Consider the following 26,225-nt stretch of genomic DNA (forward strand, 5'->3'; position numbering starts at 1 on the left):
AATGATCATTATGTCTGCTGGGGGCCTTGTCACCACCAGGCCATTGTGTGGGCCCCATTCACCCCACAGTCATTTACACTTTCATTGGCACCTATTTAGTCCCAATAAAAAGTTCAACACAGTAATTTGTGAATCCTGCTCAGCCAAGGAGAAGTGTGGAATAGGCAGAAAAAGCAGTCGCTTTAAAAGTCAATTAATTGTTCCTCCTTTATGGGAGGGGCTAAGCTTTAGACTTTGGGAGCTCTCAAGAACCCCTAAGCCACATCTGTCCATTTTATTTCCCAAGCTATGATCGAAGGGCAACACACCCTTTTAGAAAACTGGTTCATCCCCATCATTGCTTTGGCTATCTTACAGACATGTGTATATCATTTAATGGTACACCTATCTCATTTCCATCAGGTGTTTGGTTGATTGGAGAATATGGCAAGAAAATAACGCTTTTTGAACACTTGAATCAAAACCCTTATTCTCCTCCTAAAAGAGAATATGCATTACGATGGAAAACGGAAGTAATAATTCCTGTGTCCTAAGCAGTCCAGATGTGTAAAAAGACACAATGGCCTCAGATAATGATCTTGTGTTTGTAAGACTGTAATGCCTTGTTCTTGAGACTTTGCTGCTATAAACGTCATTACCCCTAGCTAGCTAGCTATATTTCTAATTGTTTTGCATTTAGACTTTTGATGGCATACATTGTGCTATATTTTGGATAGCAATGTTTTCAAGCCAAATTATTTATTTACCTGAACATTTGGTAAAACAGTGTTATATGCTGATCTAAATCATAATTCTGTTAATGTCGAATACATATAAATCTGCCATGATTCATTGCAACTTTTTTTAATGAAAACATTGCTACGGTTTCTACATTAACTTGCTTGATAAAGGAGGAATAGAGAGATTTATCATGAAGTTGAAGAAAAGCAGGCCTGTTCATTCACTAACCCAGTGTTTCTGTAAAACCCCACTCTGCATTGCTCAGTTCACTGGCTTGCTACACCACAGGGGGGGGGGGGTAAGGGGGGGGGATTCAGGACTTTCCATCCAATTAGACCCAATGTTTTCATTTCCATTCAAGATGTATCTGTTCAGTTCCTTTAATGTATTTTATTAGGCATGACGGTTACAATATCTGTTCAAGCCCTTCAACTTATTTTGTTTGATAAGTGTTACATATTACAGCTTAGATTCCTTGTAAAGGGTAAAAAATAGGGAAAGATTTCACACAATGTAATGATCAATGTTAAATCCTGGATTCTTCTGGAGATTGAAGCATCTTTTTTATATTTGTCAGCATACAAACTGATAGTGTGCTCCAGGAACATCATCTTTACCCTGTTTGGAACCCAGATAATAAGTAAATAATTATACATCAACTACATCCATAAAATGTTTTAACAAAACAAATGCACTGATGGGTGTAAATAAAAACCTATCTATTCATGAAGAGACACAAATCCACAAAATTGGTATATCTGTTCAGGGGACAACTCTGATACGTAGGCTCTAAAGTGAGCAGCAGTCAGAGCAGAAGAAGGTACAAAGAAAAGCTGCCGTCCAGCCTTCTATCGGCTGCTGGGGAGTGGGTTGTGAGGGGAGAAAGACAAAGGCCCAGGCTCTCTAAGTCGTGTGTGTCCCCCCTGCCACGCCCCCAGTGAAGCAGGCACAGCCTCAGGAGAACCCTTCGCTCTCACCCCCACCGGGACCTCTGCCCTAGGTCTACATCAGATTGGTCCCTGCTGATTTTGCCAAAGCCACCGCAATGGCATACAGGCGTTGTTGTAGCAAGTGAACAAAGTCACCCTGTGGTGTCACAGTAGAGAGACTCCGGGGATTGTGTTCCATTTAGAGTAAATATAGTTTTTAAGCAGACAGCAGGGCTCTGGAAGTGACGATCAGTCCAGGGGGAAGTCACAGGGATTCAAACGGGCCTTCCGAGCTTTGTGGTATAGAGACAGAAAGTCTTTGTATCGTGGGGCGCAGCCTAACCAGGCTTCCCCAAAGTGCTCTGACCCTGTAAAGAGGAACTCCCCACCCCCTGGCTTCACATGGCACTCTAGAAGGGTGTGGATGTGCCCGTGCCAGGAGGACCCAGATCTGGTTGCCCCTGCGGTGGCCGTCTCTCGTTCAAACACCCCACTGCGTTGGCGGAACATCCTCCCTTTTGAGATCTCCACCAGTGAGGTCTGCCGCTCCTTGTGATGGGACACGCTTCTGATGGAGCCACGGACAACTGTAGCAAAAACAAAGCAGGAAACAGTCACCAGGGATCAGGGTTGAAACAAAAAAAGTTGATTGCACACATCTACGACCACTTCCAAGAGAGTATAGTTTTGTGAGTGCAATGAAACACAGTCCTTTACAGAGAATGGAAAAATATCCAGAAGAGGCAAAGATAAAGACCGATAGATGCTCTGGTGATTTTGCTGTGGAAGTGAGAGAATACTAAGATTCAGACTTCCTTCCAAATCTCTACTCTCTACACAAAATAATCCCTCCCATGCCTTCCACTCATCCTCTACAACCATTTACACTTTCATTAGCCAGCTATTTTCTCTCATCAAAAAGTCCATGATGACGATTTGTGACATTAGGGCACAAGAGTCAAGCTATAAATGGACTTGGGACTCAATGGGCCTATTGCTTCTGCTCTGTTGCTGTCTTAAGCCTGTGCGCCTTCCATTGTGTTCCCTCAGCCCCCCACATCTGTTCAGCCCCATCTTGTCCAGCCACGGGTGCAGTTCTTTGGGAACAAACCAGGTCATCCAACCCCCCCACCCCCTTCCCTTCCACTACCCTCTTCTCCCTTCCCTTGCAAGCAGTCTTTGTTGCATAAATTAGCAGCCCTCAGGAGAAGAGGGATCTGGGCATTTTTTCTTAAAGATCCTGTAAAGCAAATTCCATGATTTGCTTCTCAGTAGATTATATACGTGTGAAATGAGTTCCTGAAAGCATGTTCAAAACGCAAAAACGTTGCACTGAAATGTGGAGTTAGACCGTTGAACAGTTTCTCTTCCGTTTTCAGCATTCTGTTACTCAGCTGGTACGATGCAAAGACAAAGTAATTAATACATAAAACACTCAAAGACTGCAGGTAGGTCTGTTCTGATATCTGGAATTGATATAGCTAGTGTTGCTGTTGTTGCTAAATTGAATACATTCGAGGGGGCGGAGATTTTCAGCTCCTTCAGGCGACACGCCCCCCCAGTCTCAAGCAGAAAAGACTGCTGATTTTCTCACGATTTCAAAGCCTAATTTAACATACTTGTCGGTGTTTCTTTTTCATTTGAATTTGGATTCATAGTTAACAACACATTCTTCTGTGGTGTGATGAACTTAAAACTCATTTTCAATCGCACTTTACAGGATCTTTAATATGAATTTTGAAAAAAGAGAAAAACTTTGGAATAGTGAGATATTGGTAAATAACATGAAAGATTCGTACCAAAGTCACTGGTGCAGATGGCAAGAAGCAGTTCAGTGTTGTTGCAGGGCCGGCAGGCAGCTATAGGATAAAAGAACAGAAGGTTTGTGGAATCATGGGTAATGAGATACTGTATGCTGGTGGACAGAGGTGAAAATGCTGCACAGTCTGTCTACCAGTCCCATTTCCCTTATCCCATTTTAACTGTCACTGTACATTAGTACACTAATCATGCACTACACTGACCATCTCTCGCAATCACACGTAACAGTCTGTTATTCAGCCTGAGATTGTCCCTTCAACCTTCCCTCCCTAGCTGTTGGAGTTTCACTGACTTTCAAACCACCAACTACAACACACCTGATTACTAGGCAAGAATCAACCTTCGATATAACTTTCAACTTTCCTTTTTTATTTGTCCACAGAGGGCAATTGGCAAAAGCAAACACTCTCCATTGACTGAAGAGAATACCAGGAGATCCTGCGATCTCTCCCAGACTTGATTCATCTACAGTAGAAACCAAGGGTCAGATGGGCCAGACATGCATCACAGCTCCATTCACACTATTTATTACAGATCAAAGGCCTTCATTAGTCTTGACCTCCATGTCTGACTCCCATAATACCATCATAATTGAATGACCCTTTGGTGAAGTCAGCTACCAGTAATCTACATCGGACCCCACCACCACCACCAGCCCCCTTTCCACTCCACACACATACACACACACACACATAGTTAACAAATGTAATAAACAGACATCACAACTGGGCTCAAGAGAATTACATCATTCTTTTGAGACAGGCACACACACACACACATGAGGCATCTGTAGAATCCAAAAAGTGTTTGCTATTTCAATTCAGGCCAGTGCCCTCCAGTGCCCTCCAGATTCCCTGCTCACAACTCTGTGCTCTCTGCTTTGTCCCCTGCAGACACCAGACAGCCAGACAAAACACCAGGCTGGCCAGCAGCTGCCAGCTCTGCCGTGTGCAATTGGAGTCAGTCTTTAATTGAATAATGAACTGACTTTTTGGGCTCTGAAATTGGCACCTAATCCTCAGAGCCCCTCCACCACAACCGAAACACCTCACACGTTTAACAATAGTACCCTTTTACATGGCTGGTACACTGGTTTTATGTATAGTGTCATAGTAATTTAAATGAAAGGTTGTTAATGATTAAGCCAGTAAAATTACTGTATTTGATACAATTTTACCTTTCACACCTTTCAATAGCTTAGAACAGGATGGACACATAATTATGATATCCCAATTATACCCACTCTGCAACACACTTTTGCCCAGGTTTGGCGCTGTACTCCGGTTTCCAAGCAACTCGTATCTGAAGCCCACGGGCCGTCGGCTGATATCGCTTTCCAGGTTGGCTTGAAGAAAAATAGCTGATTTCTGCGGTCCATCCGCCCGAAAACAGAACACCTGCTCCGGACGCCCTTCATCAGCCAACAACAAATCCAGTTCCCCACCACGTTCGATGTATACACTGGCGCCACGGAAGTTGCGGAACGGTTTAATGCACACTGTTGTGTGGCGTGAAGATGAAAGATTGGGCTCCAGGACAACCCTCAAAGCTTGGTTCGGGTACACCCACTCCACCGACCCTTCTGTGCAGCGCAGCCGCACCTGCTGCACCGTCCGAGAGTGAGTTTCACGAGCCAAACCGCTGGATACAGAGCACATGTGAGATGGGACACTTGTTATGTCTGGGACAATTACAACAGCCTCAAATCAAGACTACTCTATCTAGCATAGGCTACTCAATAACAAAGAAAAGCGGTTATTTAACAGATAGTTCTGGTTAGATAAAATAGGATACTAGGTAGGCTACATAGGTTTGCTTGTAAGCGAAAGACCGAGCCAAAGATTATTTCGAACTCCAACCAAAATAGGTCAAGAAATTCAGACGGAAAAGCTATGGCTATCGGATGTTTGATGCAAACACAATTTAATCTGTTTTGATTAAAACATATAGTTATGTTTAAAACATATAAATATTCTTAACTGAAATCATGTAGTTAACTATGGTAATACAACTTACGACTGCCTTTTGCCAGCTAAAACCCCCATTCCACACATAGCCTATACGCACGTCTAATTTCTACTGCGAATCAATTTGAAAATAAAAATACATTTTTCTAATCTATTGAATCATTTAAGTTTAAGTCTCACCTTCCACTCCAGTTACACAGGTCAGCCATACACTGTCGCCAGTATAAACACAGTAAAGCTAAAAAGACCGGCTTTAGTGACATTGTATCCACCATCATAAACATGATCACCAAAGTAAACTTGGTGATAAAACATCCCCAAGCACAAAATGAATCCCCAGACTTGTTTGTATGACAGAGAGGCTATTTGAATGTGAGCCTATCCGCTGCTGTGATAACTTATGGATGTGACTTTTCACTGCATCATACCACCTTTGTCATTGATTTGGGCGCGTGCGTCAGAGGTCGTCGTTGCGGGTCACAAAACGTTTCAAGCGTAGGCTGGGATATATAGATTTCTATCATAATAATTTCAGAAATTACACTTTACAAAACGAAAACATTAGGTTACTTAGTAAGTAAGTTTAAACTAAATGATTGTAAAGCACTGAGTAATTCACTGGTGGTAAGTGCATGGCCACATTTAAAATAGTATGTTTGCCAGTGTGAATGCCAGTCCATTTAACGCTGTAAGTTTCATTGTCGCTTTGTTTTAGCTTTCTTTAAAGACAATCCGGAAAGGCTCTAGCCATCTGTTGCTTTGCGGGACCAACGTGCAGACTCTCAACAGCTTTAATGCAGTATTTAGTAGGCCACTATCGAATGAAGTAGGCCTATCCCACAATGGTTGATTTCTTTAGCGTTTTCCTCATTTAGACTTTTTCAAATTAATAATGTATTATCCTGTAGTAATGTTTTGTCACTGATAGTGTACCCCAGATTAACTCCTGGGGCTGTAGCCCACGTATTTCTATCCATACTGAGTCCATCCATAACTTTCCAATCCACATTTAGACATGTAATAGCATTATAGGGTAAATAGGTAAAGTGGGACAGAGGGTAAATTGGGAGACTTAAAGCTTGATCATCTGTGTCTTGTGTAAATACTGATCAAAACTCATTACAGAGTTCATCCTTGGGGGGTAAAGGGCTGAATTGGCTTCTATATTTGTGATATCATTTTTGGGGAGTGGCATGGGTCTTTTCAACACCAGGATCTCCAAAATCTATGAAAAGTGAAATTACATAGCAATATGATGCAAATATAGTGAAAGTAAAACTTGGTTGAGGGTTTGTAGTTACCACATATATTTTGGTAATAAGTAAAAGTGTAGCAGGAAATCTTGAAATGTATTTAAAATAATTGAATGCTTTTATTGACAGCCAAAGTGGGACAGAGTGTTACTGGTAAACTAGGACAGCCAATATAATCCTTTTAAAGGAGTTTGTGTAACTACTTTGGGATAGGCTATAATTAACTTATTTTTTGTAAAACAGTTAAAAACGTATTTCAGGATAGAACGGTTAAACCTACAGGGAGGAAGATAAGGAAGGAGAAAGAGAAGATAAGGGCAGGGATCAAGAGAATGTTGAATAAGTAGAGTGCATAAAAGTATAGCCTCAGATTTGTATTTCGAATAACGAAGTTGAGTGTTATACTTAATAGTAGCCTATACTATAATATAAAATGTATTTAAAAAAACTTGCATTTAATGCTTAAATAGAATGCTGTCCCACTTTGACAGGTGTCCAACTTTACCAATATCGCATCAAAATATTTGGGGTTTGGTCAGCAGAGATTCAAAGAAGGGTCATTCTTCCTGTGTTAGGTCTTTCATGTTTTTTCCTCATGAATAATTTAAGGTAGACTTTAAGCTTTTCATAAAGGTATCATTTTTGATAATACGTTCATGACAAAAGGTGACGTACAAAGCTATTTTTCAGGAAGTGTCCCTTATCTGTATTCACTCTAGGTAGCTACTGCAGAGACTAAGATCTCAAAATAGTGCCTCATGAAAGTATTTGTTATGGAACTACCATTGAAAAATAAGGATTAGAATGTCGGTAAATGGAAGGGTTCCACAATTTCCACAAATGTAGGCTAATTGTTTAATATACAAAAACGGGACAAGTTTAGACGTAGGCCTATTCCTCTTGCGTTTGGCTTCATCTAGTTGTGGCATGTAGGCTCACATCACGCATATCTGGCAAGTTAAGTGTCAAAATACCGACAGTTAGGGCCTACAAATACAAAAAAAGCCCTCCTTGTGCAGCAATGTGTGTGATATTGTTTAAAATACAATGTTGTTAAGCAATTATAAAAAGGGTTTCAAACTCATATTTCAACAAATCGAATCGTGTTAATGAACCTACACGTAGACGCTGTGGAAGGATGGATCGTTCATTTATCAAACTGAGCCCCAACCAGTCAAAGTCACGTCCATGGCGACATCTTGCGGGAGTCTGGATGTCTAGCACTCTGTGTGGAAGTAGAAGACTTGCATAGTCTAATACCTAATTGGTATGGCTAGAGACAGATCATAAGGCTTGTGCGGTTTTTATGGCCTATTTTTTTGGGTAAATTGCACTCATATGGCATCATCTTTTCACAACTGCGGGATAAGTATAGGCTATTTGCTGGTGAGGATGCAAGGCTTGAAGGATTTCAGTATTTCAACTGGCCTATAACTGAAAACTTGATCAACATGTAGCTTACCTCCACATTCTTATGGTGCATCAAATACCATTGAAATCTATTTTCAGTTGTTGGTTTGTCATGGTTCCGAAATATAGGCTTACCCCAGCTAACAATTGTATCGTTTTTTCGCATTCCCTTTTCATCTCTCATATGTGAAGACAAGACTAAATCGTCGGTACCGACCCGTGCTTTAGTAAGTGCCTATTTTGATTGCATAAGGCCAATTTTGGGTTAAACTTTTTATGTCACGTGCATTCTTCAGTGCCTGGTTCCATTGGGAGGGTAAAATGAATAGATGCTTTGTAACTCAACTGAAAAAAGAATAACCCTGCAGTGGCTTTGTAGGCTCCTCCCGGTGTGACCGAATCTGCTGTCTGAATGGGTATACGCCGACAGCCTATATCTGACATATGCTTCGTCATGCAAGACCTGCGCCGACTAGGCCTATTCATGTCGTTCAGGTCTGTCTGAACATCTGAAACGCAAAAAAGCACCTGCGTGAAAGACTTGACCACACAGGGTGAAATGATCAATTTGTTGTCAAATTGTTTATAAACACATGTGTACTGCTGTGACCTTTGATCAGTCGTGTTTCTGGCACTTTTCTAGATAGGCAAGTCTCCTGATATTTTCGTCAGTTGCAGTTGACGCGCTTGTCCCATGAATCAAAATACAAGCTGCATGAATGCCAGATTCAGCATAGGCTAAAGTAAAAAGCAAGGTAATGGCCGATCTTGTTATCAAAATTTGATGAGATTGATGCTAAGTGAAACGATCTTAAGTTCCCTGTAGCCTATATTTAAGATGCAGCCGGAAAGTTATGTATTTTTTGACGTGACACTGTGAAAACTGTATTTACTTTTAAAAGTCTCAATTGACGTTTCGATTTTAACAGGCGATTGTTTCAGCGTTGCCTAAATTGATCGGCCTGTCGTCCAATGCAATGCAATGGTAACATGGCGATTCTCTTGTACAGGACTAACCGTTTGCAACCTCAAAAGGTATTGGGGCAGCAATTCTCCATGGAATATCGATGTCGTATTAGGCCCTAAAATTGAATGCGGGCCTGTAGGCCGACATAGGCTATAGCCTAACCTACACATGACTAACAAGTGCAGATTTCAATTAAAAATCAGAACGGTTCTGAAAAGCATGCAAAATTATAGTCTTAAATCCTGAAAGTTTAACTTATCGGTGTATAATGCGCAGGAAGTCCAGTGTAAGCTATAACCTTAATAATATCAGTTTATTTCACAGCTTTGCCGTTTTGATTTGACACACTTAGCAGGGAGTCCAAGAAAAAGTTCCATCGCCAAGATCCAATTTCATTGTTAAAACTTAAGCATGAAGTTACAGGGCAAAAGTCGGCATTATTCTTGACGAACATTTTCAGATATTCTATAAAAAATTTTTTATAACCATTGTTCTAAAAATGCAAGGCATCTAGTACCATTATAGCCTATTTTTCCGATTGTGAAGCATGTAGGTCATAAGAGTTCGTAATCAATATAGGACAAGAATGCGACCTATTGTTTCGAAAAGGGTAACTCGTTGATATGGTTGCTATTTATGGATATTCGCCTATATCTTTCATTAAAGGCCTAAAGGTCAAGATGTTAAGCATGCAGAACACGACAGGAAAACAAGTTTTACCAGGTAGGCCTATAGTCAATTAAATCACTCGGTAGTTTAATTTGGTCAATATAGGCTACATTTAACATTAAATACTTATTATACATAGCTTATACAGAAGGCCTATAGCTATAGGCAGTAACAAATTATAATTATATGTTAAATATAGGCAACATAACCAACAAAAGGTTCTTGCAATTATACATCTCTGATCTTATATCAAAAACTGATGTAAACAAGACTTTATCTTTTAGGCTTAAAAAAACCTTGGTCCGTGCTGCTCTCTTTTATGGTGACTGTCAAAAGGTTTGTTGTCACATCTGTCACCACCACCTTCTCTAAGTTGCCCAGACATGGGGTCCAAGACACCTCTGAGGGCTCGTCAACGTTAATTGATTCAGGTATTTTGGCAACTACGGTGGACTGTTCTTGATTTATGGAATCACTGTTGTGTCGATAGTTCTTAGATAAGTGTTTCAACTTGGGGTGTTGAATAGATATGGCACCTGGGCAGTCGTTAGTCCTGTGGCTTTGATGTTCAGGTTCGGCCATGAGGGGGTGTCCATTGTCTCGGTTCAAGGTGCGTGAGTGGGATGTAGTCCCCACTTCCCTTTGCGCACTGCTTGCTTTTCGCGTGATGGTTGTGTCTTCTTGAAACTTTCGTGTTAGCTGGATAACGCTTTTATTTGAAGTTTTTTCCTCATGAGGATAATGCCTTGGTGTTTTCGACAGACCATATTCTGCCACCTCCCCCAACCTGCTCTTATTTACAGGTACAGTTGAAGAGCTGTCAGAATTGATGTCAAAACGTAAGCGTACTTTGGGCTTTGGCCCTCTCTTTTTGGGGACATTAACAAATTCCTCCACCCTGAATGAGGATTGAGAGGCAAGTCGAGGCCTTCTCTCAGGCCCCGAGGGTCTTACACGCACACTCTCCCCTCTGTTGACGGTGCTTGGAGGAAATATTGTGGGGACAACGGCTCTTAACCCCTCTCGGTTTCTTGGCGTAAAGACTGGCTCTGGGACAGGGTACGAAACTTGAATACCCCTTGGAATTTCTCTCCGGAATTCATATGTCTTTACTCTTGCTTTAGCTTTGGCCTGGAGAGACAGAAAACAGGAATTAAGAGTTGGGTTTCTGAAATCACTTGAAAGGTAACCCAATTGTATGTTATATATTTTGATCTCGTCAGAAAACAACATTTGGAAACACAACAGTTTAAGAGATTGCAGAGGTCCAAACTGATCACAGTCAAGTCAAGTGGCTTTATTATTGTATTAAAATGCGTATCATGTCATATGAAGTTGAATAAATGTAACCATACTAATATGGGATTAATATCACTTCAGAGACATCTGTATGTTTAGACTTAAAAGACGTTTTCCATGATGGATGCATTATTGTAGCCTGTGTTAAAAGTTAGCTTAACAACTCACAGAAGCTGTGGGCTTTCATCTCATTTGAAAACTTTGGTGTGTAGTTTCCTGTCATTAAAAGATTATTCATTCATGCCTCAGCCAATCAGCATGAGGAGTCAGAATGCTTGACAGAACTGCAGATGCTTAACTGTCCAGCTGCTCGCAGTGTATTCTCTCACCTTCAGCAGAAATGTTTCAGGTTTGGGCCCTCTCTTCTTCGGCCCAAATAATTCCCTCTCACGTTCCCTGTAATATAAATATGTTATCAGACCTAAACAGACTTAATAGCATTTGACTAACCAGCGTATGGGCTGGAAGTTGAATTTGCCCTGCGGTGCTGTCAAAACTCTACCTCTCCTCGAATGCTGTGAAGAGCCTTGCATCGAGAATGTTTTCCTCGGGTTCCCAGGTGCTATACCTATCCAAAACAAGTATACGGCGGACCTATAAGAGGTTTCCCAAATATGTGCATATTCATGCAATTAAAAGCACTGAAGGCTAAATTTGAAAATAAATAATTAACAATTATCTAAGCAGAAAACGTCGTGGACTTTTACTAACGGACGTTTGGTGCGCAAATGATTGGCTAGTAAAACGGACGTCTTTTGCGTCTACATGTCCCGTAGGCCTACATGCAAAAGCGATTCCAAAAGCCAATCGTTACGCACAACTATAGGCTACATTACGTGCATGGACTTTGGGTAACCTAAATGCTTGCTTATCGCCTAGCCTACACCGCAAGGAACGTTAACAACCACTGAAACGCTTTTGTCAAGCTTCAAGCTCTGCTGCCTTACAGAACGACAAACCAAGGCGGCGTTTATATTTACTCACTTCTGAGACCAGCCCTTCCATTTTACAAGATATTCCAATCGTCCCTGCAAGTAACAGCACATACAGTGTATTACTTATTGGCGACGTTATGTCAGTGAAATGTGCTCAGACAAATGGTTGCGCTATACGAAGAAACACGGATGTGTGTAGAAAAATTAGCTACATACCCGTCTTATACGTCGTTTAATGATGGACTCGGCAGCGAAGACTCTCTCCCCAACAGCCGACAGCTCCATGTTTACTTCAATGTCGTTTATATATTTTTTTTCTTTCCACTGCTCTCGCTGTTTAATTCCACACATCCCATAATACGCAGACCAACGAAGACGTCATCACGTTCTTTCTGTTGCCAGGCACGCAGTCGCTGGGACCTTGTCTGGTTGAGCACATTAGCTCAGCTGTTGCTACGTGCTCTGAGTTGCTAAAGGGGGTCGCCCAACTTTAGCCTACTTGAATCTCAAATGTGTAGGCTACTTCGATCTATTGCGTAGCCTAGATTTTATCTCCGTTCTTCCATTTTTACAACAAATTATCTTTTGGTGTGGTCTTTTTGGAAAAGTGTAGGCCTAGAGGACGCAATAATTTAAATAATTTGTTCGCAGATTCACAAGTTTTGTCAGCATTAACTATAGTTTTAAGGGGCTGATACGCCGGCTTACCAAAAGCGAATTAATTGACCAGCCTAAACCTTCACTGTTGCCTTGCCTATATCATCATGTGCATTTTCATTGACTGTTGTTCATAATGTCTGAACGCTTTATTTATTTAGCCTATTCCTTCACTTGAAAATGGAATAAGGTAGGCCTATCGAATAGCCTATTAATTAGGAAGGCCTATTCAAACATTTAACAATACAATTGAACTTGGACTCCCAGCCCGTATTTAGGCGCCAGTCGTTTGATTGATCTCTCTAGCCTGTATATGGTTGAAGCCTAGGCTACAACAACCACCAAGGGCCTAGACTACAATTTGTCAAATGTAGCTTATAGGCCTACTCGTTTGTTCTCATGTGAAATGAAAGGTTCATCACAAGACTAAAGTGACAGTTATTATTTTTCCCTTTAAAGCCTACCGTTGACACAATTTTGCCATAGGCCTACTAAAAAATGATCAAACTGAAATTTTGTAAATAGCCTGGGCCCTAGTATTCATTTAATAGGCCTATAGGCTATTACGCTGTCACTTTAATTTCTTATACAGAAATACGTATTTTTTGTTTAATTGCTCTCTGAGCCCTATAGGCCTATAGACTACTAGACTATGATTACAATAGACAGAATGCCAGAAGAAAGTTCAAAGATATTTTCTCAGAATTGGATGTTAGGACTATCATTGACATTCACTTCGTATTGATATGATTTCCTATTTAAATTCTGCAATAAAATATATTCTTCTTTAACTGGAGTTCATGCTCCTCCAAAACATAGGCTACAACATATAGCCTAAACAAAATAAATTAATTCCGTATTTTCACTGGATTGTTTTCGATAAAGACTGATTGAAGCATTACAACCGTTTAAGGCTTATTACTTCAATTAATCTCTCTGAAACATTGTCATAAACTGTTCAAAGGCTAATATAAAACAACAATCCTAAAAACACAAACCATTATAGCAACAATTATAGTGCATATTATAATAAATAATAATAGCCTACTTTTTATAATATACCAATAACATATCTCAAGTTATAATAATGAATTGCCTAAAAGCAATTTCATATAGTAACATTTATTAAATAATGGCTGACAATGCTTAAATAATATAAGATGTAGGCTAACGCAGGATAACATGAATAACATTTGTTATTAATAATAATTTACGACCATTGTGATCTTTGAACAAGCTATCCGAAAATAAGACTATATATTTTTTATGTTATTATTTTTTGCATGAGAGCTCCTTATCTTATTTTTATTCGTGACGTCTTGTCATCGCCTCTATCTTGCTGCAATACAGCGGAGACATTATTAAATGATTTACAATCAAACATTTGCCCTTTACTATTTTATTTCGATGAGGTTCTGTAGCCTAGAGTTTTAGACTACCTGTAACCTACTTTTATGGATAAGTAAAGAGGACCCATACTCACACTGTCACAAAACCAAATATAGCCTAATTAATAGGCTCAGCATAACCATACAATATTTTATAACCGATAAATGGACTGGGGTATGCAAAAGGTATTTATGGGAACAATTTAAGAGAAAAGTTCACTTGTAAATAGCTTACATTATGGAAAATCATCTTTAAATTACTTGGCATAGGCTCGTACAGGCTATGTTGTTAATATTTACAGAGCAGTCTCAATTGACTTAATTGTAGACTACATTGGTTATTAATTTTTGTTGATGGGTATGACTTAAATATTACGATTTTTTTGTAGCAATAAGGACACAATTACCGTGTGAGTTTTTAACAACATGGCGGATTAATGGAAGGATAGGCTACATTCAGCCCTGCGTTTGCAATTCTATACAACATGCATCAACAAAATTGGTGCATGGTTCCATTAGGTTCCATCCATTATCAAATGTTCTTGAAATACACATGCCTATAGTAGGCTATGTCAATAATTGTTGTGCGTTAACTACACAATCGCATACACTATGGAGAGAGGTTGCTGAGCGCCTGGTCGACAGAATGTAAAGTAAAAGAGAACGTCGAAATAATTCTCGATTATTAATCAAATACATGTAGGCCTACATATAAGCGACCTTTAATACTTTCTGCGCCTTGATTCATTCGCCTTATTATTCGCTTTTTACGAAACAGCAGACAAAGGGTGCGGCCAAAAGATGCGTCTGCAGTTGAATTCATACCACCATTTTGATACTGGCTCAACCACCAGAGCGACATTTCCGTGCTTTATGCATAACCAAGACAAGTCACTGCCTATCACAAGATAACCGTCTCTTGCTTAGAAGAGATTAGCACAACACAGTCTGCAAGACTCTTATTTGGTGGCGTCGACGATTGCGGTCTCACTTTGACGGCAGTGCCGCAATGGCGACAGCCAGTGCTGTGAAAACATTTGACATCGGCTTACGGTTTCTGGGCGACAGCTTTTATGACCGCTTGCGTTTTATTGCTGTTTTCCTAAATCTACAAACTAAAACCACTAACATATTGGGTGCCCATTTGCTGGCAAAACTTTTGAGTAAAAGCTCCTATAGCTATAGCTTCAATATTGTGATTTGATAATGGCTTGGCCGAGGCCTTTTTGCAATAATTATCCTTGCAAGTCTCATTAGAAAAATTATGCCAAAATGATGACACTTTTATGAGAAACAGAACTGCACAAGTCAAATGTCATAAGTCGAAAACATGTTTGGGAAATATTCAAAGTTGAAATCAAGTGTTGGTTTCATTTAGCCTACACACTTTAGTCCATCTACAATAAGAGAATTGTTTAGAAAGCTGGTCAGTCATTGAATAATTTTAACGCTCATGGGGGTGAAATGCTTGGACGCACTGTAAAAAGATAAACCTGGAATGTGAAACATCACACTTGTTCTATAAATATGCTGCCTCTCGCCTATGTAAAGCGATGCGAGTTTTGACTCGACTGAACGACCGCGTTAGCGCACAGTTAAAGATGGCATGTTCAGTGATAATTTTGTAGGAATTTACTTTTTGCTTTAGGTAGCCTAGAGATAAAAGGTTGCAGATGTAGCCTAGTTTTGTTTGACTCTTTTGACTTATTTTTCAACTGTAGGTTATGCATTATTCATGTCCCAGTTGACATGTGGCCAGAATTACCTTGATGTATTATATGTAGGCCTATTAGCCTACATCTCATATCTGAATCTGTAAATTATGAGGCTATACACCTCTAACTCAGCGCATTACACCGAGCGACCATTTCCTTAGCAAAGGCACAGAGAACATTTGATGTTGAATGGGTTAAGTAGAAAATGGCTGTCTCCTTTTCTGCCTTCCCTTCGATGCGTGAAAAAGTAAAGGGGCTAATGAGAGTAAGAACAGTATAGGCTAAGCCTATAGAATATAGCCTATACACGTTGAACAATGACTGACCAAGCAGGGCAGTTGTATGCTTCCGACGTGGTCTAGCCTAGGTAGATTTTCCATCAATATCAACTGAAACATATAGGCCAATGGGTTAAGAAACCGTGAATGGTTCGAATACTGCAGAAACCTAATTTAGTTTGTGATATGACCTTATTTGATAATGAAAGCACCCTTTGGAATAGACCGAGTCTAACTGGCAGGAAAGTGGGAAATAGCAACTTATTTTTCCAAAGCCATAGGTTACGGTTTTCACTTGAAATCGTAGGCCTATTTCACCCATTTGATATACTGGAGGCTATCACCAGGCTAGTGCTGTAATCAACAAGTGTCTACCGTGCATGTGCTTTAACACGGAGTCGTAACACAGATTCCTCTTTCACAATTAGCCTACATTTGTTTGAAAATAAGGATACATCTTCAATTTTTGGGGGAATTGAAAGAACACAAATAATGGATTTCAGCATGTTAAATCAAAATAAATGTAATTAATGTTCTGCAACGTATGCTGTTAACAACTGTTATAGGCTATGCGTTCGTAAAATAGCTATAATTAAGCTACACAAGTGAATCAATAATTGACGCCCCTAGGTATATTCAATCAACAGTAATTTCACAAACAATTTAGACATGATGATAAAGAGAAAACTACCTATTTTCTTTTCATTTTCTTTCTATAAACATGAAATACGTTTGAGTGCCTTGATAATGAGTGCCCATGTATGTGTGTGTGTGTGTGTGTGTGTGTGTGTGTGTGTGTGTGTGTGTGTGAGTGAGTGAGTGTGTTATTTATTGTGGCTCTACATTTCGCTCTGAATATTTATAGACTATCTCACTTATTCACAGTCAAAGCAAACTCTAGCATTCACTACACTGCCTCGGGAATTCGAAAATGTACTTACTTACTTCAAAAGCCTACAACATCCAAAATCTCTTAAGGTTTCTAAAGTGAAATGTTTGTGAGTTGTGAGTCAGAGACTGCCCGTAAAATATAGGTCTATTCATAACAATCTTGGTCTGTGGGAATATAGCGTGAATAACAGGGCCGTTAAATTGTTTCCTACTGTGTCCACGAACACCATGGCCCAGCCCTATTCCTTCATTGTGCTATATCAGCCTGATGTAAGACCTGATGATCATTTATTTAAATTGGTTTGCGGTATAGATTAATCGTTCAATAGTCAAGCAAGGTTTATGAACTATTAAAAGTAAATGTGACTTGTATTGGTTTAATCTGTGTCAATAAATCATCGTTTCAAATAGCCTACCAACGTTTCAATAAGGTTGTGATATGGAAGTTTGGGACGAGACAGGAGAATTTGGTGTTGTGAGGTTTTCAGTCCCTTCTCCAAAACGTAGGCCTATAGTGCCTTTAGAAATAAAAGCTATGTGTGTACTTAAAGAAATTGCAATCATTTAAGTAATATAAGTTTAAGTTCATATGATTAATTTAAAACGACCTTATGTCTTAAGTATCCATAGATTTAACCTACTTCAGATTTTCTTTATGATAAAAGTGGGCATGGCAGTAACATGTTAATTGGGTATTTCAGTGAGGTATGCTGTCCTATTAAATGCTGTCCTTACTTTACGTTGTGTTGGCTGGATAGTAAAGTTGTAATTAAGTGGTTGGTTGAGTTATGGAACACAGATGATTCTGTGTTGTTTGTGCTTATGTAACGTGACCTTTTGTTCCTTTAAGAGGTCACTCTGCCACAGAAAATGTGACAGGTGTTTTAGGGGATTCATATAATTTAAATAAATAACAAATGAAAACATTATGACACTTATAGAAGCTCTTATGGGGAAGACCTGGTAAATATACTTTGAAGTTCTATATTTTAAGGTTACTTGAGGGCACAAAAAGCTGCCTGTATGCCAGCAACATGCAAATAACGAAATTTCTCCCACACTGAGTGTAACAAAGCCTTAATTCATCCACCCTTAACACTGCATAGCACACAGCAGGGTTCCCCAGCATGCCAACATCAGACAACGTCAGGGAAAGGTCATTTCTCTAGCTTTATTGTGAAACATACCAGAGTAAGCTGTGCCAACAGACAGGACCAGCTCCACCCAAAGCCCCACCTTCTCAGAAAACATCTTGCCTTTTGAACCAAGTGCATGGAAGTCATGTCAACAAAAGGACAAATTGTCTTTTCTGAAATGCCAAATGTTATGGATTAACAGTATTATTGTAAGGTTTTGATGCAACAGGAATTTTACATTTATATTGGACAGTACAGTATTGAGAATATATAACTGTTTAGTATGGTCATTACCGTGTATACGTTAAAAATCCCAGATTTCCGTTGAAGCAATCATACTGCTTTGCAGTCAGTGTGTAGTCATTGGCTTGCAGTCATTTAGACTCAAATCAAGGTTACATTCTAATTCTCTCACAGGAAACACTATGACACTTTCATGTTTAGCAGCATTCATTTGTGATAATCAAAATTGTGCTCATTGAATTGTATATGCTAATCTTAAAATCCTCTTCATCTAGAAGAGGGATATTAAGAGACAAGTGTTCAAGAAGACCTGTAACCCTTAAGTAACCCTTGTGCTGAACTTTCATCAGTCACGTGTATCTTTCAGATAAGAGTAAAGCTAATTTTGTGGCTGGCTGAGATGAATATGTGTAAGTGTAAAATTCTAACGTTAATAGGAAACTCAAATGCATATTGATCAAATATTGGCTTTCTGGAATGATATAATGATCTATAGCATTAAAAAAACTCACAATTTGGAATACCAGATTACTTTAAAAATATAAATCTGAATCGGCATGTATGGAATTTTTTTTTGTATTGATCGAAGAAACTCAGTCCATCACAATTCATTGTTGAGAGGTAATTTACATAATAGTTACTAATTAACAAGTACTTGAAACACAACGCAGTCATTGATGTTGTCATTAGTGGGTAGAGTCAATATGGGTGCGAGATACTTCCACATTTTACATTTGCATCGTCCATTAATTCCTCCTACACTCCACAAACCAAACAACATAGTAGGCACCTGACTCAGACTGAATACACTGGACTAGATTATACTGAAAAGCATTACGAGGGATGTAAAACTCAACCAAGAATGCAAATATAATTAAGTGCTTTCAAACTGATCTTGGATCACTGTGATTATCAATTAACTACTTCAAGCCTACCTTTTATTTGGACCAAAATAGTTGCCATTATTAAGTATAAATATCTATCAAACTTTATATATCTAAGGCTATAGGTTTGGTGGGTATTTTTGTAGCACCTTTATGAAACAACGGCAAAATATATTCCATTACACCTGAAGTTCCATACAGACAATGGATCTTTACACTGGTAAATTAAATCCACCTGAATGCAGTCACTCAAATCCATGAGGGCACTTTCTTGGCATTTCTACATCAGAGTAGTTACAGTATAAAGCATCATAAGAAACATATTGATTTGAAAGATAAATTATAAATTTTTCCATATATACAAAATGTTCATTCTTCTTTTTTTTCTTCTTTTGTTAATTATTTGTACACATATTGACATGCCCCCCCAACTCCCTCAAGTACTCCGATGTTGTCCAAGAGCTATTTATGCAGGAACATATTCCTTAAATGTGACAGTTAGACTGTTTGTAGTTACATCCGTGATGATAATATTTCCCATGAAAGGTGAACATTTCAGGGCAGGCTCTGCCTTTGCCCTCTCAGAGATTCTCTCAGACTCCTCCTCCACTGTCATGGAGGTCTTAACATCAGGCTCAGGTGCTGGTGCTAGTTCTAGCTCAAGTTGTTTCTTGTTCTTTGGACAACTAAGGTCCATGGGCTCGTCCTGACTAGTTGGGTCCGTAACCTCACATCCACTGCTCAGGAGCGGGCCACTGCAATGGAGGTCCATTGGCTTGTCCTGGGGCGGAGATAGTGCAGCACTGGGAACACTGAGACTCCTGGAGCTGAGAACCTTCTTACACACACTCCTGTCCACCACAGGCTCAGACAGCTTCCGTTTTCGGTCAATGGGGATCGAAGGGATCCGGATATGGTCTACTGTTGTCCGTGTAGGGATGCTGGTGTCCATTGCCCATGGTGTTGGGGGAGACCTGGGAGTTAGCTGGAGGGGCAGGTCATCTGGTAAGTCCGCCTGACCCCTAGCTACTTCAGTATTGTATTCCTCCGCTGTACTCGGAGAAGGTTTAGAGAAATGTCTGTCCTTTGGGCAGCATTTTTTTGGGTGTTCTGCAGCAGGGGGTGAACTGCCATTACAGATCTCTTTTGGGACACTGTTGTCCTGGTGCAAGATTCCAGTTGTTTTGGATCTGTCTGAGGGGTAGTTCTCTAACTGCTTGGTGTTTTGTTGTTCTTCCTCCCTTTCTGGTTCTTCTTGTTTACCCTTTGATGACTGAGCCTTGTTTCCATCCATGTATTTGCTCATGACTATGACGATGCGTCCATTCTTGTTTTTGTTCTTGATTATCTTCATCTTGCTACTGAGGGCACTGGGTAGGGATGCCTCTTTGGGGCCAGGCTTTACGGCTAGTTCACTCTCACCCTCACTGAGGCTGGACGGCGGTTTCTTGGTCTCCACAACCAGGTCTTTGACTTTGCTCAGGCAGCCTGTGTCTTTGTCCCGCACCCATTTCTGCTGCAGTGCCGGGGGCAGGTTCCAACCAGGATTAGACGGTTTGCTGACTGCCTCTTGAACTTTGACCTCCTTGGGCCTGGTCAACTGGGCGTCATACATCTTGGGGTCAGGCTGGTAATGGTGATGCTTCTTGCTGTTGAGCTGGTAGAAGTACTTCTTCTTCCCATTGGCTACCTGGTCAGCGGGGACCTCCTGGCTGTTGGGCTGGTATTGGTGGTGCTTCTTGCTGTTCAGCTGATATTGCTGGGGCTGAGACCTCTGCATCTGTACCAGGTCAGACTTGAGGCAGTTCTCTGCATCCTGGGATGTCTCCTCAAAACCGGCTGGGATACTGGATCTCCGGGCAAAAGATGGAACCTAAAAGAGAGACAAAATAAGATAGGATATCAGCGTCACACATTTTTATGGCCAAAAACACATTTAAAAGTATTGGAAATCTAGGTTTTTCAACTGACAGATGTGAACTATTATTACTCAAGTCTGGGTGGTTTAGGCATGGATGATCATTATTAACATGTCCAGTGTGGAGTCAATAAATTCCTCTTGCCAATAAACACAATTCATGAGAAATACTTAAAACACAGTCTCTAAAAATTGGTGTAGAGTGAGTAAATATGGAGTCAGGGTTAAATTGGGTTAAGAGACGTGTCAAACTGTATGTGTGTACTGACAGGATGTTCATGAAAGTTACAGAACCCAGTTACAGGTTACAGGCCTTCTCACTCACAAGAATGCTAGGATACCAGTCAAGAACCAATTGCACACAAGCATAAATGAACCCATGTCTCACACTTGAGGCCACAGGAAACTAATTTTTGTTTTTGGAATATATCATCTGTTGACCTCCATGTCCCCCCCCTTCTCCCACCACAAACACATTTTACTTGTAGTAAAGATAATGTACACAAACAAGAACATGAAATTAGGGCCCACTGGTAACATGGAAATTAAGTCTTGATTTACAAGGGACAATAGAACACGTTTTTACTACACTTAAAACGGTTCCAAAAAGGAAACTTAGATGTGCACATACAGCTGTTATCATAGACTAAAATGAAAGCACTGAAATGAATGCACTGGAGCAATACTTCCATAACCCCAGGCAACAAACTGTGTTTCATGATGAGTTTGTAGAGCAGACCAGCTGGAGGACCCAATCTCTGTCTCCCCCTTAATGCAAATGTACTCAAAATAACCACAGCCATAATGAGAGTATCTCAAAAACACCTGACATAGGAGCCAGCTCTCTCTCTCTCCTACTCTCAATCTTTCTCTTTGGAGAATGCTAAATCAAGCTGGTTGCTTTCAGATTAATGTAAACAACAGTAAATACAGCAGATATAGAAAAATGGTGAAATCATATGTGTGAAGAGAACTGTTACCTGGACTAAAGGATGTTTTGGTTTTGGGCCCCGTTTGTGATACCCCATCATCTGCTCCTGTCTTTCTCTGTAAAGACAAAATCAATGTTACCTCTGTTGACAATCTGTGCTGTATTTTTTTGTCAAGCATCATCTTGAGCCAATAAAAAAGATTAATTGACTAACAAAAATACATATTTCATCAACTACATGCAAATGTACTCAATTATAAAAACCAAATGTAAGTCAAATCACATTGCTAGGACAATTGGTCCAACATTTCTGGTACATTGTAGAAATGTGATGTAGTCAAGGTCGAAAGTGGAATTTTGATTAGGAAGACTAATGAAGGCCCAAGTGTGACCTGCTGCAATGCATTATAGTCTTTCTTATTTGCATAGGTCTCTCCATGGCAATCTGCCCATTCCATATTCTCATTATGGGGAAAATTTGAATTAGGGCTACAGCAAGGAGAATCTTTCTCTTTTCAACATCATCTTTCCTTGCAAACCTATATGACATTTTCTATGGTTGAAAAAGTCATTTTTAAATCCTAGTTATGGTCATGAGGGGTGTTTGAGAGGCACACATTTGTATGCAATTAACAGGAAAAAGTCTTAATGTTTAACTGGATTTGATAGTGTGGTTATGCAATTAGTAACAATCAGGAACTAAATAACTCCAAAAACACTGTAGTGGGGGAGGGGTGTATTCATTACATCGTATTTAGGCCGGTCTTTATTGAAATATTTTCCAAGCCATAGCCTCCCTTGAGTAATTATTTGCTCATAACCTATGACCGGATGACGCCGCAGACTGAAATCGCCCATTGCTGTGCATTCTAATGTACCTAATGTACTCTAATGTGCCTGCATGCTATCTGACAAAGGAGGCATTGAAACCAAAATTTAAACTTTCTTGAATCATATCACATATGTGACCGTGTATGATTTAACACGCGAGATGTACAGGGTCGACCTCTGTTACAGAAGATTTGGCAATTACTGCCTCCCACATTGGCTCCCCTCCCCCAAACCGCGTTGAATCGAGCTGAGTTCACCGCGTAGCATTCTGACACACGTGCTGGCAAGGCCGCGGGGTCCGGGAATATTAGGCTGGCTACTGTTGCAGAAAGGCCGGGGAGCATTGGATGTCAATTAGTGTTTTCGGATAATGTGATAGCATTCCCTCCCCCGTGTATTTTGTCTACCTAGCCCAGTACCACTGCCTGAATAACACAAGGTCGGTGGCCTACGCCCGTGGGATAGAACCAGTCGACCGGTCACATTATTGAGATATAACGACAGCAACATATGTAAACATTTACACAATCAAGTCTGTGTACCGTGATGTATTTCCTAAAGCCAAAAGCACGCTATATCCTAAACATAGACTATGAGTATTAGGCCTATACTGTTGCATTCAAATCGGGTCTAAGAACTAATTTTTAATAGGCAATTAATCGTTTTCAGTCGAAGTAGTGTCATGATAATAGCTTAGGCCTAGCCTGTGCGCCGCTGTCATTACTGAATGCTATTGTCACTGAAATAAATGCAGCTAATTTTAAAAGACTAATGTTATACACTCCCAACTGACCATGGTCTCCCGACAGTAAACCCAGCATAAACCGTTAGGGAGTGGTTAACCATGCCTACTGTAGGTTTAATGTTTAATTATATGACTGCATTTATTGCATGTTACAACAAACACGCAGATGGGGCACAAAAGACTGATCATCTCACCATTATTCCAGCTCCCAGGCCTATAATGCAGGCCTAACCTTGACGCAAATCCCAGCAGTCGACAACAAAATGCTGCATTTCAAACATTAGCCAACATATGCGCGTGTCAAATCCTTCCATGAGAATGTCTTTTGAATTATTACAAGCAGCATTCAACCACTTCCCCCGTGGGATATAGCCTGTGTGTGGGGGTATCTATAACAGTGCTGCTACACCGCCCCTCCTCCCATGACTATATAAGGTCATGGCTCAGCTCGAGGCTTCTAGGCCATGTACAAAGTCTGTCTCACCTGTTTTGGAAGGCGACGAGAAGGCGCGGGTCAAGGATGTTTTCCTCCGGCTCCCATGTGTTGTATCTGCAGACACAAACAAACAATTGACCACGGGGGTAAAAGACAACTTACTGACATAACTGCTCAAAATGTGTATCTTTTCATTAATGTCAGTTACCTACGTGCTATTGCTATTCAAATTATTCTGATTTGCATTATACTAGGCTACGCGTTTTTATAATAACGCCCGTAGTTGTTGTAAACTAATGGTTTATGTGTGTGATTTAGTGCATCTGGCTAAGGAAATCCATTCCAATACATGCGGATCTCACGCATGCTACAGAAATTAAAGCCTGGTTCTGTCTCAAGTATGATAGGATGTGTAGGAGTTACATTTGGAAGACAGATTCTTTGCACCTCCAATATTTTCGGTGCACTGAGTTACAGTCGGCCATTTTAGCACCACTGTCTCGTAAATTCGCTGGCAGTGCAGAAATAATTAAAACGGGATTACATGGCTGTGCCTACCCCCTTCCCTCGCATAAATTAGTGAAGGCATCCGTGGCTACACGGACACACACTCGCTCGCTTTAGCGCGCGCGTACCTATATCAGGCGAGAGGGATTTTTGAGAAAAACATATTGGCTACTGTAGGACTCCCACAGTGCAAAATCATTATCACATTCTAAATAACTGTGTCTACTTACTTGGGAGACCACCCTCTCCACTTCACCAGATATTCTATTCTACCCTGTCGGAGAGAGAAATATATTGATGAGCCACTTGAAAACCAAATGAACATTAGCTGTGGCGCCGAAGGCTCTTCAAATCTGCATTGACGTTAATGTTACCTTCCGAATGCGTTTCTTTTCTATGCCTTCTACCGCAAAGACATGCTCTCCGGCTGCAGGTAGTTCCATTCTCGTTTGAATCCGGTTTCAGCGAACCGAGACTGGAATATAGGAACAGTTGATGCCTTCGCTCCGTGCGTTCTCAAGGTTTAGTAGTTTTCCAGTTGTACGCTATCAAACCAAACTGTATTCCCTCCTCCACTCCTCTCCCTTTTCACGCTAGCTCTCTCGCTCTCTCTCTCCCTCTTTCCCTCTCTCTCTCTCTCTCTCTCTCTCTCTCTCTCTCACACACTCTTTTCTCGCTCTTTCGGGTTCCTCACAGGCAATAAGCAGGACGATACTTACACCAGAGTAGCTGCGCTGCACTGTGCAGTAGCCTGCCACATGACGTCAGGACCATGAGGGGGAGGTGAAAGCTCGTAGAGGTTATCCTTTCTGCTCATGGTTTGAGAGCAAAGTTGGACTGCTAAATGGGTATATGAAAATACAAATGCAATAGCGTATTTCTTACGCAGGAAACACACAGGTTAAGTGCTCTGTAAGAAATGTTAGTTATATTAAACTTTTAGACGACGAGTAGACAGTTTTTGGTTTAGGTTGCGAACCCTGAGTGTTACTAAGACATACAGGTCTATGCAACATATGCTATGACATGGGCCTAGGCTATTCGGCTTAAAATAGTAAGGCAATAACATTTTGGTGTTATGACAGGTGCAATTTATGTCTAATGCTGTCGGTTAAACTTTAAGCAAATGTTCATAACTCAAATTGCTATAACATTACAGATGTTTAAGTTAACGTCATTAGCCTACAGTTAATATCGTCAATGTCTTATAATTTTCCTAAATGCATATCTTCTACCCAAATATTTGCCAAGGATTGATTCACTTACGACACTTTACAATTAATCCATACATTTGTAAATTCTGCAAATCTGACAGTAGACCTTCAACATCGAGGCCTATCGTGGATTAGCCTTAGATATTTTGATTCATGAAATGCCTAACACTAACTGGTACAGACAGACCAATGTGACGATATGCTAAGATTGAAATAGGCCTACATTGAAAAACCTTATTTTGTCCAACAAACCCAATATTGCATTCAGAAAAAAACTACACTCTATTGGTTTACGGCAAATATAGGTCACACTACACTCTCACTGAAACCAGTGTCATGTCCTCTGGACGTTTACAAATGCCATTTGAACATTGACAGATGCCAGAAAGCTATGTCCTACTCGAGCTTGGCAACTTTATGGAAGGCCTACCCTTTCCAAAACCCATATCGTTTAAAAAGTCCACAATCATTAGGCCTAACC

General features: G+C 40.3%; 3 protein-coding genes across 4 annotated transcripts; all 3 read right to left on the reverse strand.

Moving 5' to 3' along the window:
• Positions 1 to 1,898: 1,898 nt before the first annotated feature.
• LOC146253554 (meteorin-like protein) lies at positions 1,899 to 5,748 on the reverse strand. Its single transcript, XM_084678330.1, has 4 exons — positions 5,618 to 5,748; positions 4,714 to 5,111; positions 3,449 to 3,508; positions 1,899 to 2,236 (listed from the first exon to the last, which is right to left on the reverse strand). Exons 1-4 carry the CDS (start codon positions 5,719 to 5,721, stop codon positions 1,899 to 1,901), a joined length of 900 nt encoding a protein of 299 aa, XP_084534456.1. The 5' UTR covers positions 5,722 to 5,748.
• A 3,623-nt stretch (positions 5,749 to 9,371) lies between these two features.
• On the reverse strand, positions 9,372 to 12,445 carry cbx8a (chromobox homolog 8a (Pc class homolog, Drosophila)). 2 transcript variants are annotated; one of them, XM_084677802.1, is made up of 5 exons: positions 12,187 to 12,445; positions 12,020 to 12,063; positions 11,538 to 11,629; positions 11,365 to 11,431; positions 9,372 to 10,867 (listed from the first exon to the last, which is right to left on the reverse strand). In XM_084677802.1, exons 2-5 carry the CDS (start codon positions 12,038 to 12,040, stop codon positions 10,010 to 10,012), a joined length of 1,038 nt encoding a protein of 345 aa, XP_084533928.1. In that variant the 5' UTR covers positions 12,041 to 12,063; positions 12,187 to 12,445; the 3' UTR covers positions 9,372 to 10,009. The 2 variants fall into 2 exon arrangements, with proteins under 2 accessions (XP_084533928.1, XP_084533927.1); XM_084677801.1 differs by having other exon boundaries at positions 9,373 to 10,867; positions 11,538 to 11,603; positions 12,187 to 12,442.
• A 5,606-nt stretch (positions 12,446 to 18,051) lies between these two features.
• cbx4 (chromobox homolog 4 (Pc class homolog, Drosophila)) lies at positions 18,052 to 25,156 on the reverse strand. Its single transcript, XM_084678829.1, has 5 exons — positions 24,905 to 25,156; positions 24,761 to 24,804; positions 24,072 to 24,137; positions 22,061 to 22,127; positions 18,052 to 21,035 (listed from the first exon to the last, which is right to left on the reverse strand). The coding sequence occupies exons 1-5, from the start codon at positions 24,971 to 24,973 to the stop codon at positions 19,629 to 19,631; spliced, it is 1,653 nt and encodes a 550-aa protein (XP_084534955.1). The 5' UTR covers positions 24,974 to 25,156; the 3' UTR covers positions 18,052 to 19,628.
• Positions 25,157 to 26,225: the final 1,069 nt, after the last annotated feature.

This window comes from Hypomesus nipponensis, chromosome 17 (assembly GCF_054491055.1).
Source record: "Hypomesus nipponensis isolate SF chromosome 17, ASM5449105v1, whole genome shotgun sequence".
Classification (NCBI taxonomy): Eukaryota; Metazoa; Chordata; class Actinopteri; order Osmeriformes; family Osmeridae; genus Hypomesus; species Hypomesus nipponensis.

Coding starts and splice junctions, on each gene's coding strand:
- cbx4 (XM_084678829.1), bottom strand. CDS start 24,973: ATGGAACTACCTGCAGCCGGAGAGCATGTCTTTGCGGTAGAAGGCATA. Junction 24,805..24,904: donor AAAAGAAACGCATTCGGAAG/GTAACATTAACG, acceptor TCTCTCCGACAG/GGTAGAATAGAATATCTGGT. Junction 22,128..24,071: donor CTCGTCGCCTTCCAAAACAG/GTGAGACAGACT, acceptor TTGTCTTTACAG/AGAAAGACAGGAGCAGATGA.
- LOC146253554 (XM_084678330.1), bottom strand. CDS start 5,721: ATGTTTATGATGGTGGATACAATGTCACTAAAGCCGGTCTTTTTAGCT. Junction 3,509..4,713: donor GGGCAAAAGTGTGTTGCAGA/GTGGGTATAATT, acceptor TTTATCCTATAG/CTGCCTGCCGGCCCTGCAAC. Junction 2,237..3,448: donor CATCTGCACCAGTGACTTTG/GTACGAATCTTT, acceptor TTTTTGCTACAG/TTGTCCGTGGCTCCATCAGA.
- cbx8a (XM_084677801.1), bottom strand. CDS start 12,321: ATGTGTGGAATTAAACAGCGAGAGCAGTGGAAAGAAAAAAAATATATA. Junction 12,064..12,186: donor TTAAACGACGTATAAGACGG/GTATGTAGCTAA, acceptor TGTTACTTGCAG/GGACGATTGGAATATCTTGT. Junction 11,432..11,537: donor TTCACAGCATTCGAGGAGAG/GTAGAGTTTTGA, acceptor TTTATATTACAG/GGAACGTGAGAGGGAATTAT.